Source organism: Lynx rufus, unplaced genomic scaffold (genome assembly GCF_022079265.1).
Source record: "Lynx rufus isolate CCGP_SWC_20201006 ecotype Redwood Valley unplaced genomic scaffold, mLynRuf1.p SCAF_7, whole genome shotgun sequence".
Lineage (NCBI taxonomy): Eukaryota > Metazoa > Chordata > Mammalia > Carnivora > Felidae > Lynx > Lynx rufus.
In genome coordinates, this window is record NW_025814889.1 from 56,163,346 (window position 1) to 56,179,515 (window position 16,170).

The 16,170-nt window shown below is 33.2% G+C and overlaps 1 protein-coding gene across 1 annotated transcript in view; it reads left to right on the forward strand.

Moving 5' to 3' along the window:
- Window positions 1-16,170, forward strand: part of ETNK1 (ethanolamine kinase 1) — a 67,792-nt gene that overhangs the window by 33,458 nt on the left and 18,164 nt on the right. The window contains exons 4-6 of the mRNA XM_047065434.1: window positions 1,513-1,655; window positions 10,828-10,911; window positions 13,064-13,224. Of these exons, the coding sequence (XP_046921390.1) occupies window positions 1,513-1,655; window positions 10,828-10,911; window positions 13,064-13,224 (388 nt within the window). The remainder of the gene's footprint in view (window positions 1-1,512; window positions 1,656-10,827; window positions 10,912-13,063; window positions 13,225-16,170) is intronic.

The window sequence follows — 16,170 nt, forward strand, 5'->3', positions numbered from 1 at the left end:
TTTAAGGTTTTTATGGGGATTGAGATAGTATATGCAAAATACATAGATATTGTATACATAGATAATACACAACTAAAACATTAAAAACAAAGTATGAGAAGTATGTTTCATATTTTTTTGGTTCCCTTTTGTTTGTATATGATTGTAATTATCACGTTCAATCCTTTGAGTTTTAGTTATTTCTATTCAACACTATAGATTTTACATAGTTTCTTGAACAGTTACACTGTCTTCAAAAGAGCATGCATGTAAGGATTACTTTTGGAATCTGTGTAGAGAAGAATGGCAGTAGTGGGAAAATGCAGGAATCACTTGAATAGATAGATTCATTAAAATTAAATTAATTGATAGAAAATGGAAAAGTAAGAGAGTAGTTTGAGAGACTGTAAAGGAAGAATGAAGAAAACTTGGCTTAAAGTGTTAAGGAAAGAGAAAGTGTAAACTAACAGCAATTTTGTAAGCCAGATGGTACCCTGGAAGAGTTAGTGGTAGCATTCTATTTTTGTTTTGTTTTATTTTTATCAAGTGAATATAAATATAGCATAATGGTACAGAAGAGTGAGTGTAGGATTCAAAAGCCATAATCTGTAGTCCTGCTTGCCACCCTAGCTACCCTACTTCCAAGTTTCACTACTCAGACCATTTCTATAATAGATAATGGGAGTATTCTATGATATGATTATCACAGATAATACCTGATGATTATCATATAATTTACTTGGTTTATCAATAGTAGATCATGCCTGTTGACTTTGATAGGTAAAGTTAGCATTCACCCTTCTAAACTTGAAATAGATGTTTTAGTTCTTTAATAAACTGTCTTTATAACTTTAAATAATGTACTTAAACCTCTTTTTATTGAACTCTTTGTGTCTTAGAGATAAATGTAAAACATTTAGAATTAGAGCTTAGTAAATGTTAGCTATTAAGTATATGTATATATGTCATGTATTCCTTTCCTCCCCCAATTTTATAGTAATTGATTTTTTTTACTTTTCTACTTTCCTTTTTACTTAATTCATATTAAGTTTTTTTTTAATTCATATTAAGTTTTTTTAATTCATATTAATTTTTTTTAATTCATATTAAGTTCATTGTAAAGATTTTCCTTTATTCCAACTTTTAGAATAATTGGCTTATTTTATTTTTTTTTTTAATTTTTTTTTTCATCATTTATTTATTTTTGGGACAGAGAGAGACAGAGCATGAACGGGGGAGGGGCAGAGAGAGAGGGAGACACAGAATCGGAAACAGGCTCCAGGCTCTGAGCCATCACCCCAGAGCCCGACGCGGGGCTCGAACTCACGGACCGCGAGATCGTGACCTGGCTGAAGTCGGACGCTTAACCGACTACGCCACCCAGGCGCCCCAATAATTGGCTTATTTTAACTCAGGAATCTGTGGTATTGAATGGAAAGAATTTATTAAAAATAGATTTTAATCTTTAATTAAACTTGAAAAAGTCATTAATGTAAACAGGATGTAATTTCTTTTTTGTTTTTAAACTTAAAGGTTTTTAAGTGATATCCCAAGCTCTCAGATTCTTCAGGAAGAAATGACTTGGATGAAGGAGATTCTTTCCAACCTGGGGTCACCTGTTGTGCTTTGCCATAATGACCTATTGTGTAAGAATATAATCTACAATGAGAAACAAGGTAGGTATCTGACTTTAGCAGTAAGTAAAGTTGATTTCTTTGATGTTCTTAATGGTCCTTTGATCTTTGTATCAGTAAATAAATTTAATTCAGATGTTAGGATTAAAAACATTCATGAAGTCTTTATTTTCTTTTAGGTTAAAAAGTCATGGTAACTCTGCTAAATTAGGAATATATTGTTTATATAGTTGTATAAAATACGTTTCTTAGAAAGCTTGTGGTTCTTGTTAAGAATTAAATGAAAAATGATAAAATGATTTTGTTTATAAATTTAACTGTAAAACCTATTTGGTAATTTATGGTTTGAAAATGTACCTGCTTGTAATGGGAGTTACTGAAAAGGCAACTGACATTGCACTGCTTTTAATAAATACATAATTTTCTCAGTGTTGGGGAGGACAGCAGTATTAGAAACAAATTTGTCTCCAGGTTCTCTATTACCTCTTTATTCTGATTTGTTAGATATTTTGATGATAAGGAGAGAGCTACATATGGAGGAAATGTTATTTGTACTTGCTGAAATTTGTACCTACTCAACTAATAATCATGAAGCTTTGGTAAATAGTTTTAACATTTTTGAGGTATAGACAGTGATACTTTTTGGTGAAATGTTTTTCCGTGATTGTTTATATCTTGTTGTATTCAAATTCTCTGTTTCCATATTTAAGAAACTCTTGGTCGTATTATATTATTGGATAAAGTGGTTTGAGGTTTGGTTGCTAAAGCATAGATTTCCCTTTAGTAATAAGTTGAAATTAAAAAATATAATTTTGGCTGAAGGTTTAGTATTAATCCAGAAAGTCTGAAACTCTGACCCTTGCATTTTAAAGGAAATCCGTTTTGAGAGTAGTCATTATAGTTGGAAGATTATTTTAAGTCAAAAGTGTTTTTGTGAAGATGCTAAAGTCAAAGAATTCTGATTAAATGGTCATAATTCTATTAAATTGCTATTTGTGACCATTCTTATTAGATTGTAAGTCGAGACTGTTCTAATGGAAAGGTTATTAATATTTGTAACTGCCTTTAGCTTGAAGAAAGTCAACCAAAGAGCACTGTCAAGGATGGTAGACTGAAGCACATATTTTCAAAAACGTGTCTGAGTATCTGTTATATTTTATATTTTTATCTGGATTAGAGATTCTATTTTTAAATGCAGTGAGCTAACATCTTTAGTTTGAATGTCTTGAAGTTTTGGTGTAGAAATATTTTTTAAAAAAACTTAAGGTATACCCTAAAACATGAAGTACTTGACAGTGTCCTTCATTATATATTGTCCATTTATTACATATAATTGTCATTTGTCATGTATATACTGCATTATTACTAGTAACCAAATCTCAATGCCATTTGTGAGACATGAGTACTAGTTTTACATTAAACGATGTGTTAGCTTTTTAGTTCAGTGCAAGACCAAATAACACATTTTATAATAGAATTTCAAGTGAGGGACTTCATCTTACTTTTGAAGTGGACACTCAGCTTTATTTTTAACTGCAAGTTAATCAAAGAGAATCTGTTATTTCCTTTGGAATATAGTTTTAACTTTTCATATTTTTATTTTATAAGTTTCTTTTGCATATTCATTTCACAGAACAATCTTGTTTATGAAACTAAAATACAAGGGACCAAAAAAATCAGATTACTTTGTCTTAGGCATTAAAAAAATGCATTTTTACTTTTTTATTTAATCAGTTGCCTATCTAAACTATTGATCAGTGATATGAAAAGTTCTCATTTTTCAAACAAAATCTTTATGCTTCAGTTTGACTCTTATGTTGTCATTTGTTTATTTTACCAAGAGTTACCTAATTTTTCTTCCCTACACAGAAAGAATGAATTTCACAGTTCAACAAATGTAATTATTTTGATCTATTTTTCCTCTCTTCAGAAAGTCTATTGTGTACCATTTGTTTCTTCTTGTCTTTGTGGTTATATTTTGTGTGTTAGTTATGGATATGTTCTGTTATTTTTCCTTACCAGTGGTTTTAACAGTGTCTGTTAGGAAGGCAAGTTTGGACTTTATGGCATCCATTAAAAAAAAAGTCAATTGCTATGTGATTAGTTGATACATAGTATTAAGCAAATAGGGTTGGAATGTTGTTCAGTAGAATCTAAAGGTCATGAAAGTGTGGCATGAGGTTTGTTCTTTGTATTGTTATCTGTTTCAAATTAGGAGCTAATGGTTTTGAAGTAATATAACTGTATGGCATATTTACCTTTAGTTATAAGGAGGAGATACCTACCATGCCTCGTGCTTAAAAAATTGTAAAATTCTATACATTTAGTAAATGTAATTAGCAAACAATTAAACTAGCATTAATTTTTACAGCCGCAGTCTTAAGGAGGATAATTAAAATTAGAAATAGGGACGGCAAAAGTTCTTTATCTTAACTAGTTACCTTGTTATGGTATCTAAAAGCCCAAGTGTGAAGTCTTTTGAGATTAAAATAATTTCTACATAGAATAAGTGATTAAGCTGCATATCCTATCATAGGTGTGTTTAATTTGTTACCACTTTTTAAGTCATTCATGTGATTTGAGCTCAGGACTTAAGTGTTTTGTACCCACTTATGAGATATAAATATGTAAACATAATAAGATGAAAGCCAAGGGACTGGCTTTGACATCGTCAAGCTTAGTATCTCTAGTATGTTTCAGACCTTTAATTTCTCAGAAGTGCAGATTTTAGTTATTAAACTTCATGAATTGATACTGGATCATCTTGAAGTTTCCACGTGTATTTTTTCACCATAATACTTTAGATTTTGTACATTGTCACTGGATTAAACATTTCTAAGTAATTTTTTTAAGTTAATTTATTTTGAGAGAGAGAGGGAAGAAGGAGCAGAGAGAGAGAATCTCAAGCAAGTTCTGCGCTGTCAGTACAGAGCCCGATGAGGGCTTGGAACTCATGAACTGTGAGATAATGACCTCAGCGCAAATCAAGAGTCGGACACTTAACCCGATGAGCCACCCAGGCGCCCCTAAGTAACTCTTAAAAGTAGATGTGTTAAAGCTTAGTTACAACTAAGAGAAGTTGGAAAGGGTATAGATGTTGGAACCAAGCACACTTAGGTTCACACCCCTGCTCAGTCACATACAGAAGTAGGTGGTATTAGACACATTGTTTTATCTCTCTCTCTCTCTCTTTTAAAATTTTATTGTTAAGTAATTTTTGTGTCCAAAATGGGGCTCTAATTTACAATCCCGAGATCTAGAATTGCATGCTGTACTGACTTAGCTAGCCAGGTGTCCCCATTTTGTCTCTTTATGAACTGTTTATATTTGAACTTGACTATCTGCACCAGAATCACCCAGGGTACTTGGGAAAAATGGATGTTTCTGAGTCTCATCTAAGACTAATTGAACAAGAATTTCTGTAGTTGGGCTTAAGAATCTGCATGTTAAATGGGTTTCCAGGCAGTGTTATACTTCTGATAGCCTAGAAATTTAATTTGCCTTATTCCTAACTTATTTCTAACATCTACTTCATATGTTTCCTGGAAAGGTTTTAGATCATGCATACAAGTGTATAGCATTGGAGTAGGTACCTAGCAGCTCCCAGCTATTGCTGTTATAATAGGGGTTGGCAAACTTTTTCTGTAAGGTGTAGATAGTACATTTCAGGCTTTGTGTACCAGATAGTCTCCTTTGCAGTGTAGCTCTAACAGAGCCATAGATAATACATCAATAAATGTGTGTGACTGTGTTCCAGTAAAACTATTTACAAAACCAGACAGTGGGTTGCATTTGGCCTGAGCATATGTAGTTTGCCAACCCCTTTATTGTGTTTATAGGATGCATTTTACAAAATGTATTTGATTCTGAAAAAGAGGGGTTACTGTAAGCTAGTGGTTGTGTCTTGTAAATAGGGTAATTATGGCTCATAGATGTGAGATGACAATTCACTTTGTCTTTAGGTGCAGCTTACAGATTTTGTCTTAACTGTAACTTGAGTAAAGTTTAAAAATGTATATATGTATGTGTGTATGTATACATAAGTACATATTTATACACACACAGGATGATGAGCACCCTGCAGTTCATAGGCTTTTTGTACCTGTGAATGTTAACAGGAGATAGTAGGCATCACAGGAAGAAACACTGCCTCTACCTGTTCTCACCATGTCAGTTGACAGGACTCAGGAACATGGGAGAAGAGTGAGCTTCCTTTCTGAAGTTGATGGTAACTATCAAGATTTTTGAAATGTTAGGCAGTGCCAGGAATTAGGTGGTTGGTAAACAGCGGCCCATTCCTTGCCTTCAGTGAAATGACATCTTAAAAAGGTAAGGAAAGAATACTTAATGATGATAAAATTTATTACATGATAAGAAAACCCAATAGCAGTGGTTCTTGTTCCAGAACTAAGACTTACCAGTTGTATTTTATATTAATCATTAATTAAAAAAAATTTATATGAAGTAGAACAAGTTGTAATATTGCTTATTGACTAACCAACTTTAATTCTAATATTTTAATTTCAGCTAACTCTTTAACTGCTATTTTAGAAGTAATTGCTAAAGCTTTTCAGTATGTTTTCTCATGTCTGATGCTCTGTTTATTGGTGGCTGTTTCATTTATTCTCCCCCATTTCTTCATAAAAGCTCATATAAAGATCTAATATAGAACTTTAAATTTCAGTGATGGCAGTCATTGATTATTTCTCTGTGAAATACAGGAAGCTGATTTACAGCTGTTTAAAGAAATACAAATGAATGGAAGAAAAAGGAATCTTTTCCTGGGAATTATGGTGTAAACCAGGTTTTTCTTTAGAGTTTTACACAATGTAAAGAGAAAATGGATGAGGCACCATTCTCAGTCACTTGATTGACTCTAAATCTTACCCAGTGTATTATTATTTGTGAAAGATACTGTGGTTTGGTTGTTTCATTGGTATTTTAATGACATAGAGTTTTGTTGTTGTTGGTTTTATTTTAAAATTTAAGTAAATACAAATTTATTTTTGTATTTGGTAACCTGTATTTTCCAGGGTGGAGTTTTTAATGAAAGATAGTGTTAACCTTGTTTTAACTTGTATTCTGGATTACTATTTAGCATAAAATATCCTTAAATCAGTAAAAAGCTTAAATGCACTGTAAAAGCCTGTTAATAAGCCTATTTAGGAAGAGCTGCCTAAAATAATTACTAGATAAGTGTGTTTTTCTTTACTCATACATTCATTCCCACTGTATGTTCAATCATATACTTGGATAAGAATGTCAGAAATGCCATGCTTCGTTCGTTCTTAGTGTTTCATGCTTATTGCTTCTCCCCCATCTCCCATTTAAACGTATGTTAATCGTTGTGTCCCAGCATTCTCTGCCAAACCTTTGTTTATAAGCATTTGAATACTTACTGTGTGCTAGAGATTGCTCTGTGGATTGCGTGATGAAAGATGAAGGGACCTATTGTCCTTCCAGGAAGCCATATGCCATGTAGTGGAGGAGTCAGATCATGAAACAGATATTTACATTCAGAATGATGAGCGCCATGGTGAAGGTGTACACAGGTACTACTGGACGCCAGAGTGAGGGATGAAGGGAAAGTTTCTCAGAGCAGAATATTCCCTTTTTCTGTAAAAGAGAAGAAGCATTTTGCTAACAGTAGGAAATCATGGTTATTTTTCTCTTTGTTCTCTTTCTGCCTTACCTAACACTGCAGAGCAAGTAGAGTGAGTTGAAAAGATTTTCAGGTTCTCATATTGGTTATTTTGCTTTTTATTTTTATCCCTTTCCCCAAAATAAAGGTATCCAAACAAATGTAGCATGTGAATTATATAGCCTTAGTTAATGAACTAAATTTTTTGATTTCAAAGGACTTTAAAATTTGGCTGTTTTCAGCCATACTGAGATTTGAACAGTTAAACCCAGTAATGTATGGATTTTATTACTCTCAAGCCATACAAAAAATAAAGTCATAAGAAGAAACATAGTTTTTGAAAATCCAGGTTATAATTTTATTCATTAATCTTATGTTTTACCCATTATGTGCAGTGTGCCTTATTATATAAAGATCAATGATACATGGTCTTAGGCCTTAAAGCAGTGCTGCTTTATTTTTTTAGAGGTCAGGGATCCCTTTTAGAATCTGGAAGATTGAGGTTGCCTTCAGAAAATGAACATACACATAAGATTTTATAAAAACTTTGAGGGAGTAGTCTCATTTTTTTTCCCTACCCTTGAAACTCCAATTACAAATTCGTGTCTTAAAGAATTAACAAGATAGTCATGCCCTGTGAACTATTATTAATAGTGATGTGGATGTTTCTCTAAATAATTGGTAATTTTAGAAATCAGAAATTAAATTTATATAAGAAAAAAGTTCAGTATATTTTCTGTTGTTAGGAAAGCATTTCCTAGTAATTTGATTTTTCTGGCACCCAAAATAAGTGAAGTAGGCCTCTTTAATTTTATTTTGTTGCAGAATATTAAATTTAAGGTTGAGTTCCACTTTGTTTGCAATAGTTTGAAAAAAGAATAGTTAATGCAGATTTTTAAAAAAATTTTTTTTCCTTTTAAGCTTTGTGTGTTGTAAAATGTGAGTTTGCCAAATTTTCTTCATCTGCTACAGATTAGGTATGCCATTGTTGCTGCCATGTGGCGGCGCACCCCGTGCTTCTTAAACGCACTGACTGGAGGTTTATCGCATCACTTGTTCACATGCACGGAGCCTGGTAACAGCCTCATCTGTATCTTGTTAGCTTCATTTTCTTATTTTTTAAATTTCATTATTTATAAACTCAACATTGCATTTAAAAATAAAGGCTAGTTTTAATGAATTAATGCTACTACAAACAGTCATTGCTAAAATTTTCATACTGAAACAGATTTTAACTTTTGTTAAAATGATCTATGTCTTATTTAAATTGTATTTGTAAGCAGGGATTTTTACCTGCCATTTTAACTATATTTGCCAAATTCTAAATATAATTTTGAAAATTGAAATTGAAGCTTTTGTTTATGTGGCAAAAGTAAGCTTCAGGACTGGGCTGTGTATTTTTATTGGCATGTAAGAGTTAATATGAGCTCTACAAGAATTTGTGTCTAAAGAGTTAAAGCAATCAACAGCTGCAATTAAAAAAATATGTATAAAACTGGTTGGTTGGCTCAGTTGTGCGACTTGTCGAATCTTCTTGAATCCTGATTTCTTAAAGGCTGGGTGGATAGGTATATCCAAAATCATTGGGTTTAGTCTCTTCATCTATTGACAGTTTTGTTTAGAGAATTCATCTTAATCTTTTTAAACTATCGGGTTTTTTTCCTCCTAAAAGTAATGTTTAATGTAAAGAATTTAAAATACAAGGGAAAAAGGTCACTTGTCTATCACCTGTAATGAAACCAGTTGAAACATACTGTTTTGGTTAATTTCCATTCATCTTTTTTTCTCCTGTGCATTATGTTCTTTCCCTATCTCTAGGCATAGTTTAATAATTTGAATCACTGTGTTTACTATTTTGTATCTTTTTTTCATGTAGCATTTCATGTAATTCTCCTGGTCATCAAATAATTTTTGAAAATTAAAATTTTTTTTCATGGCTGCAGAGTATTTTATTGTGATGGTGGAATTCACCCTCTTATTACCAGTGTTACCCAGAACAAACTTTAAAACATGTTCTCCCTCCCCATTCTGCAATTTAGTAAAGTGATTTGATTAACTTTAAGACTTTCTGTGGGATAGTTTTTTGAATTCAAGATTATAATACTTGTGGTGGTTCAAAGCAGTGATTCATTGTAGTCACCAGCATTTTAGAACCTTATATTTATTTCATCAGTATGCATATAGATTTTAATTAACTGGGCTTTGATATTCTGATGATGCTCACTTAATTTACTCTAGACCTAACTAGTACTTAATACAAGTTTAGGATTAATATATTAAATGTTGCGACATTAGACATTTTTTTTTTGCTTTTATGTAAATATGCCATTTGCCATGATATTTTTGTGTCATGTAATTCTTTTTCTGAGTTTGAATATGGTCAACATATACCCCTAAATTAAACATACATATCCATATCAAGATAGTATCATTCAAAGCTCTTTTATTTGGGAAATTCCAGAGTGTGTGGACCAGGAGTTTGTTTTGTTACTTCAGTTTGATGTTTAAAAGACAGTGTAACTAAGGCATATGCTATGCATTTTCTCAATATAAGCCTCTTAGAAACTATTCTTACAACCATCTCTGTGCGTGTATCCATTTTAACTGTATGGCTCCTTAAGCCTTTGAGTTTGTGATGCCTGGTGTCGACAGTGACCCATTTTGATTTTTTTTTTTTTTAATTTCTTTAGCTCTTTCTGTCTTTCAAAAACTTTTTCTCGTCTCTCTTTTAAAAAGACCTGTATCTTTGAGACAAACCCTCTATTATACTTAGTACTCAAAAATGAAAGTTCCTGAGCAGGAGTATTTCCCCTGGACAGGCAGACTTTGCCTTTTATCTTGGGAGAAATGTAATGAAATACACATATATATTTAGCATTAATTTAGAATAGGAATTTAACTTATATAAAAATCTCTGAAATTAAAAAAAGTTCACACGCAACTATTCCTTTGTTCTTTTTAAAAGATAAAACAACCAACCTAATGCTGCTCAGGTATTCTATTGTAAATTTTAGTTATGTAGCATTCCTAGAAACTATGAGTTTATAGCAACTAATTTCTTAAATTAGGAATATCGTTAAATTGACCAAATATTATAGCAGAACTGCAGGGTTCACAGAATTCAAGTCTATTAAAGTTTATATTTGATTTGTATATGTAAAGTGGCTTGTCCGTTCACTTTTGGAGTATCATGATTTGTTAAAATTGCACAGGTTATTAACAATTTCCAAAGATAGTATTTATTTTTTAATTAAATTTGAGTTTTTAAGTATCTGATGCCCCCTTGTGGTGAAAGACATATTTTGCTTTTGTTTGAATTTGGAGAATTATACTTTGACTTTTCTTTAATAAAGTGGACATTAATGTTCACAAGCTGTTGACGATATGTAATTTGAATTTTGTAAAGCTCATTGCCATAAAATTCACAGCCTTACCCTGTATTGTCTCACAAGTGCATGTAACCAAGCACATACAATGAGACAAAATTTTGGAAGCTATTTAATTACAAATAGCATAGGGATTTTCTGATCTTGTATATGATTTCTTATGTCTTTTTTTTTGTGTCTCACATAGGTGATGTACAGTTCATTGATTATGAATATTCTGGATACAACTACCTGGCATATGATATCGGAAATCATTTCAATGAATTTGCAGGTAAAATCCAGGGCTTAACTAATGGAGCAACATGTATAACTTTGAAGTGATACTTAAAGTTTTTTTTTTTTTAAATGTTTATTTATTTATTTTGAGGGGGCAGAGAGAAAAGAGGGGGAGAGAGAATCACAAGCAGGCTCCATGCTCAGTGTGGAGCCCAGTGTGTGGGGCTAGATCTCAAGACTGTGAGATCATGACCTGAGTTGAAATCAAGAGTCAGAGGCTTAACTGAAATGATACTTTTAGAGTTGTTTTTGTTTGTTATCTTTAGGGAAATTCACCTGGGAGTAGGAACAACATTTTTTAACCTTTTACTGACTTTTTTCTTTATTACTAGAAGAAAGAGGAGATGACTCTTTCCTAATACTTTAAGGAAAATAATAAATAATCATTGTGGTTAACATTAAGACCTGACATAATGCAGAGTGTTTCATAAATCTCATTTTTTCCCTCCACAACAATATAACTTAGGTTATATTCCAGTTTACACATGGAGAAAGTAACTCACCAAAGGTCACAGTAAAATACAGAGAACTTAGATTTGCATTTTTTTTTTTCTAATCCTTTAAAAGCGTTTGTTGTTTCCATTTTATACTTGAGCTTTGGAATGTTGGACAACTAAGAAGCTAAATAATTTGTTTTTTATTTTGTCTTTGGCTATGAATAATGGAAAGCCTTGTCATTTTACCCCTGAAAATTAATCTTTTATCACTGTCAAGTATAAAAGTTTTAGGTTTTTTTATGTTAAAAGGAATTAATTTAAAAATACATTTTATGACTATATTTAGAAACATGAAATGCTCTAAAACTAAAGATTAGAAAATTCTCTTGGATGATTTATACCTAGTAGGAACTTTTCATTGCTGAATTTGTTTGTTACCATTCATGCATTCTTATATTTACATATACTTAGCAAACTGGGAAGAAGTTGGAGAGGGTTTTAATTTATGTGTTTTCAGTTATCTCCCTACACCAGACCTTTCATATACATCCTATATCCCCACACATGTGCTATACATATTAAAAGGGAAAGCAGCTGTGCATATAATGAGATATCACCATATCCATCTTAGTATAATGGGTCATCACTGCTGTAGATATAAAAGAGGAAGGTCTGGTGATCCTAATATGATTTTGTGTAGGAAAAAATTGAGCTGAAGTTTGCAAGTTAGGTAGAATTTGAGATGTGCAGATAGAAGAGAAAGGAAAGCACTGCAGGAAGGAGGAATAAAACTTCAAGGTGAGTGTACATGTTGGTAGGATATAAAACTCATGGAGGAGCATATAGGACTTACAAGACCAGAGAAGTGAAGTTTGGACCAACTCATGAAGAACACTGAGGGGTAGACAAAATAGTATAAACTTTATTTTCTAGGTTACTATTTTTCATTTTTCTTTTTTCTTTTTTATTAAAAAAATTTTTTTTTAATGTCTATTTATTTTTGAGAGAGAGCACAAGCAGGGGAGGGGCTGAGAGGGAGACACAGAATCCGAAGCAGGCTCCAGGCTCTGAACCATCAGCACAGAGCTCGATGTGGGGTTTGAACTCACAAACCACGAGGTCATAACCTGAGCTGAAGTTGGATGCTTAACTGACTGAGCCATCCAGGTGCCCCTAGGTTACTCTTTTTCAAATAGCACATCTTAAAACCAGATTTGGTGGGTGATTATTTTAAAACAAGCAGCGGAAAAGAAAAGACATAGAAGGTATCCGAGTTGGAAGGAGTAGTTAGGGTAAATATTGTTTTGTGGAACTTAGTACCAGGAGAATGTATAAAGTTTCAATGTAAAATGTATTTCTTACCCTGTGAGTAATGGTAAAAAATGTTTTTAGAGCTGGAGTTCTAGGAAATGCTCTAAATATTAGTGTGCTTAAGAATCTCCTGAGGTGCTTGTTAGAATGAAGATTTGGGGCTTCTGATACGGGTGGTTCAAGCTTCACACTTTGAGGAGAAATTGAAGCAATGAGAATTGATTATGATAATGAAACAGGTCATACATTAGGATTCAAGTTTCAGCACGTTAGATTTTTTGGTTTATTTTAATAAATGCTATTAACATCTAGTTATTTTAGGATTACTTTAGGAATTATTCAAGTATATACGAGATATCGTGTTTTTAAAAGTTTTAGTGTTCCTTTTTTCCATTTCAGGTGTGAGTGATGTAGACTATAGTCTCTATCCAGACAGACAACTACAGGGCCAGTGGCTGCGTTCTTACCTTGAAGCTTACAAAGAGTATAAAGGCTTTGGGACTGAAGTCACTGAAAAGGAGGTTGAAATACTCTTCATTCAGGTCAATCAGTTTGCATTGGTAAGTTTAAATATAAACAATGAAAGATTCTTAATATAATTTAAACAGCTTTTAAAAAAAATGTTTATTCATTTTCAAAAGAGAGGGAGCAGGGGAAGAGGGACAGAGAGGTAGCAGAGAATCTGAAGTGGGCTCTGCACTGACAGCAGTGAGCCCGATGTGGGGCTCAAACTGACGGAACCGTCAGATGACCTGAGCTGAAGTGGGATGCTCAACCGACTGAACCACCCACATGCCCCTAAAAAGCTTTTTAATTTTCATCATCTTTTGTGTATTTTTGTTCAAAATTAGGACAAAACATGATTTTTTTTACAACTCCCATATTAAGGAGCTTTTGAGGACAGAGATTTTGTTTTATTCATTATTTTATTCTTAACCTCTAAAATAACAGTGCCTTACCCACATGGTAAGTGCTCAGTAATTACATGATGAATGGATTCTAGCTAGAGTTAGGATTAATTGTGAAGCAGTTTTTTATATTCTATCTATTCTCTTTATGTTACAAAAAACATATAATCAAGGAAAGATTTATGGGAAACGAGGCTTTCCACAGTACATTTAAATTTTTTTTTAATGTTTGTTTATTTTTGAGAGACAGACGAACGAGGAAGGGGAAGAGAGAGAGGACACAGAATCCAAAGCAGGCTCCAGGCTCTGAGCTGTTAGCACAGAGCCTGACACTGGGCTTGAACTCATGAACAGTGAGATCATGACTTGAGCTGAAGTCGGACGCTTAACCGACTGAGCCATCCAGGTGTCCCTCCACAGTACATTTAATCATCACATCTTACTGTTAAGATGATAAAAGTAGATTGGAAGGAATAGAATTATGTTTTCATAACTTACCTAGTATTTTGTCTTGGTCTTCTTTTGATAAGCAGTTATTTCCAGCTTCTTTGATGTGTTAATGCTTTATTATTATTTTTAAGACCCACTTTTCTGTACTCTTGAGTGCATTTATTTTTTAAAAAAGAGTTCAATTATCTTTTGAGAGTGGTGTGATGAATTAGAATGAGCTTTCAGCTAAGGTGTTACACAATTAAATTGAATACTAGGTTGAAGTTATTTTAGCTGTTTCTTCTTAGTTTTAATACAATTTGGTACAATTCACATGGGGAATATTTGCTATGTTGTCTTTACAAATAAACCCTGTTGATGGCTCATGGGTGTACTTTTTCCATTGTTTTAAGAGCAGCATTTTCCCAGAGCCATTCAGAATACATCTGAAATAAGAGGGTGTGCTGAAACTTGACTCATCTTCTGTTCTGATATCTATTTTCAGTGAACTGTTGGCTAAATTAATGGCCTGCTCTCCAGCTGGTCCTAGGATGCCTGCTGTTCCCATTTATTTTATTTAAGCATGATCTTAAAGTAGAGAATGTAGGGTTTTCTTTCTCATGACGTTACTTAATAAACTTCAAAATTTACCTACATAGTTCTGTTTAGCCACTGTCTATATTAATATGAGGAATATTATTGTCGCTATAATTTATATTTTTTCATGCACCTATTTACGTAAATTATTCCTAAGGCATTGAGTTCATTAATTTCCACAGAAAGTCCACATAGTTTATTGATTAGTCAAACAAAAACACTGTTTACTATTAGCTAACTTGGGTTCTTTTGTAAACTTCTGATGATAAAAATTTAACAGCTTTGGATACTGCGGTTGTATATATATCATGGTATTGAAAAATAACTACTTCTGGTTTGATTATCAAGTTGTTTATAATACCCATTAATAAGATACCTAGTACTTACTACTCTAGGTCATGTAGATTGGAGGATTAAAAGAAGAATACAACAGTGCATTGCTTCAAAGTACTTACAATTTGGAAGGGCAAATAATATGTACAAAATACTTTTTAGATAACATTTAACACGCATCCCTGTTTAAAATTCATAGCAATTAGAATTGGAGGGAAACTTACTTAACCTGATTAAACAAACAACCTGATTTTATTTTATTTTTTTAAGTTTATTTATTTATTTTGAGAGAGAGCGAGCACAAACGAGAAAAGGCAGGGGGGCGGGGGGAGAGAATCCCAGACAGGCTTTGCACAGTCAGTATGGAGCCCGATGTCTCAAACTCAAGAACTGTGAGATCATAACCTGAGCCGACTTCAGATACTTAATGAACTGAGCCACCCAGGCACCACAATTTAACCTGAATAAGAAGAAAAAATATATGAAATGTACAGCAAACATTCATGAAATGTCATGATCAGTAGAAGGTCTTACAGAAAAAGAATAAAGGATGGTTGATGAGGGACACCTGTGTGGTTCAGTTGGTTAAGCGTCTGACTCTTGATTTCACCTCAGGTCATGATCGATCTCACGGTTTAAGCCACACATCGGGCTCTGTGCTGTTAGCACAGGTTGGGATTTTCTCTTTCCCTCTCTCTCTCTGCCCCTACTCTGCTCATGTGCATGTGCTCTCTCTCAAAATAAAAACTTCAAGAAAAAACAGAAGGATGGTTAATGAGACATAAAACTTCGATACCTTTTTAATAGTATTCCTTATTTAGCATGTCCTTAATTTACATAATCTTTAGTTTTGTTTTTTTTTTTAATTTTTTTTTTTTCAACGTTTATTTATTTTTGGGACAGAGAGAGACAGAGCATGAACGGGGGAGGGGCAGAGAGAGAGGGAGACACAGAATCGGAAACAGGCTCCAGGCTCCGAGCCATCAGCCCAGAGCCCGACGCGGGGCTTGAACTCACGGACCGCGAGATCGTGACCTGGCTGAAGTCGGACGCTTAACCGACTGCGCCACCCAGGCGCCCCAATCTTTAGTTTTCATATACATTACAGTTTATTCTCTGAGAGTCTGTTACCAATTTCCGATTTTTCCTCATTAAGAAACCATTGAGAACCAGGTATGAAGCCAATTTTGGTTTGAATTTCTCTTTTTATTTAAATCGTGCTGCGGTCCTCTTTTATGT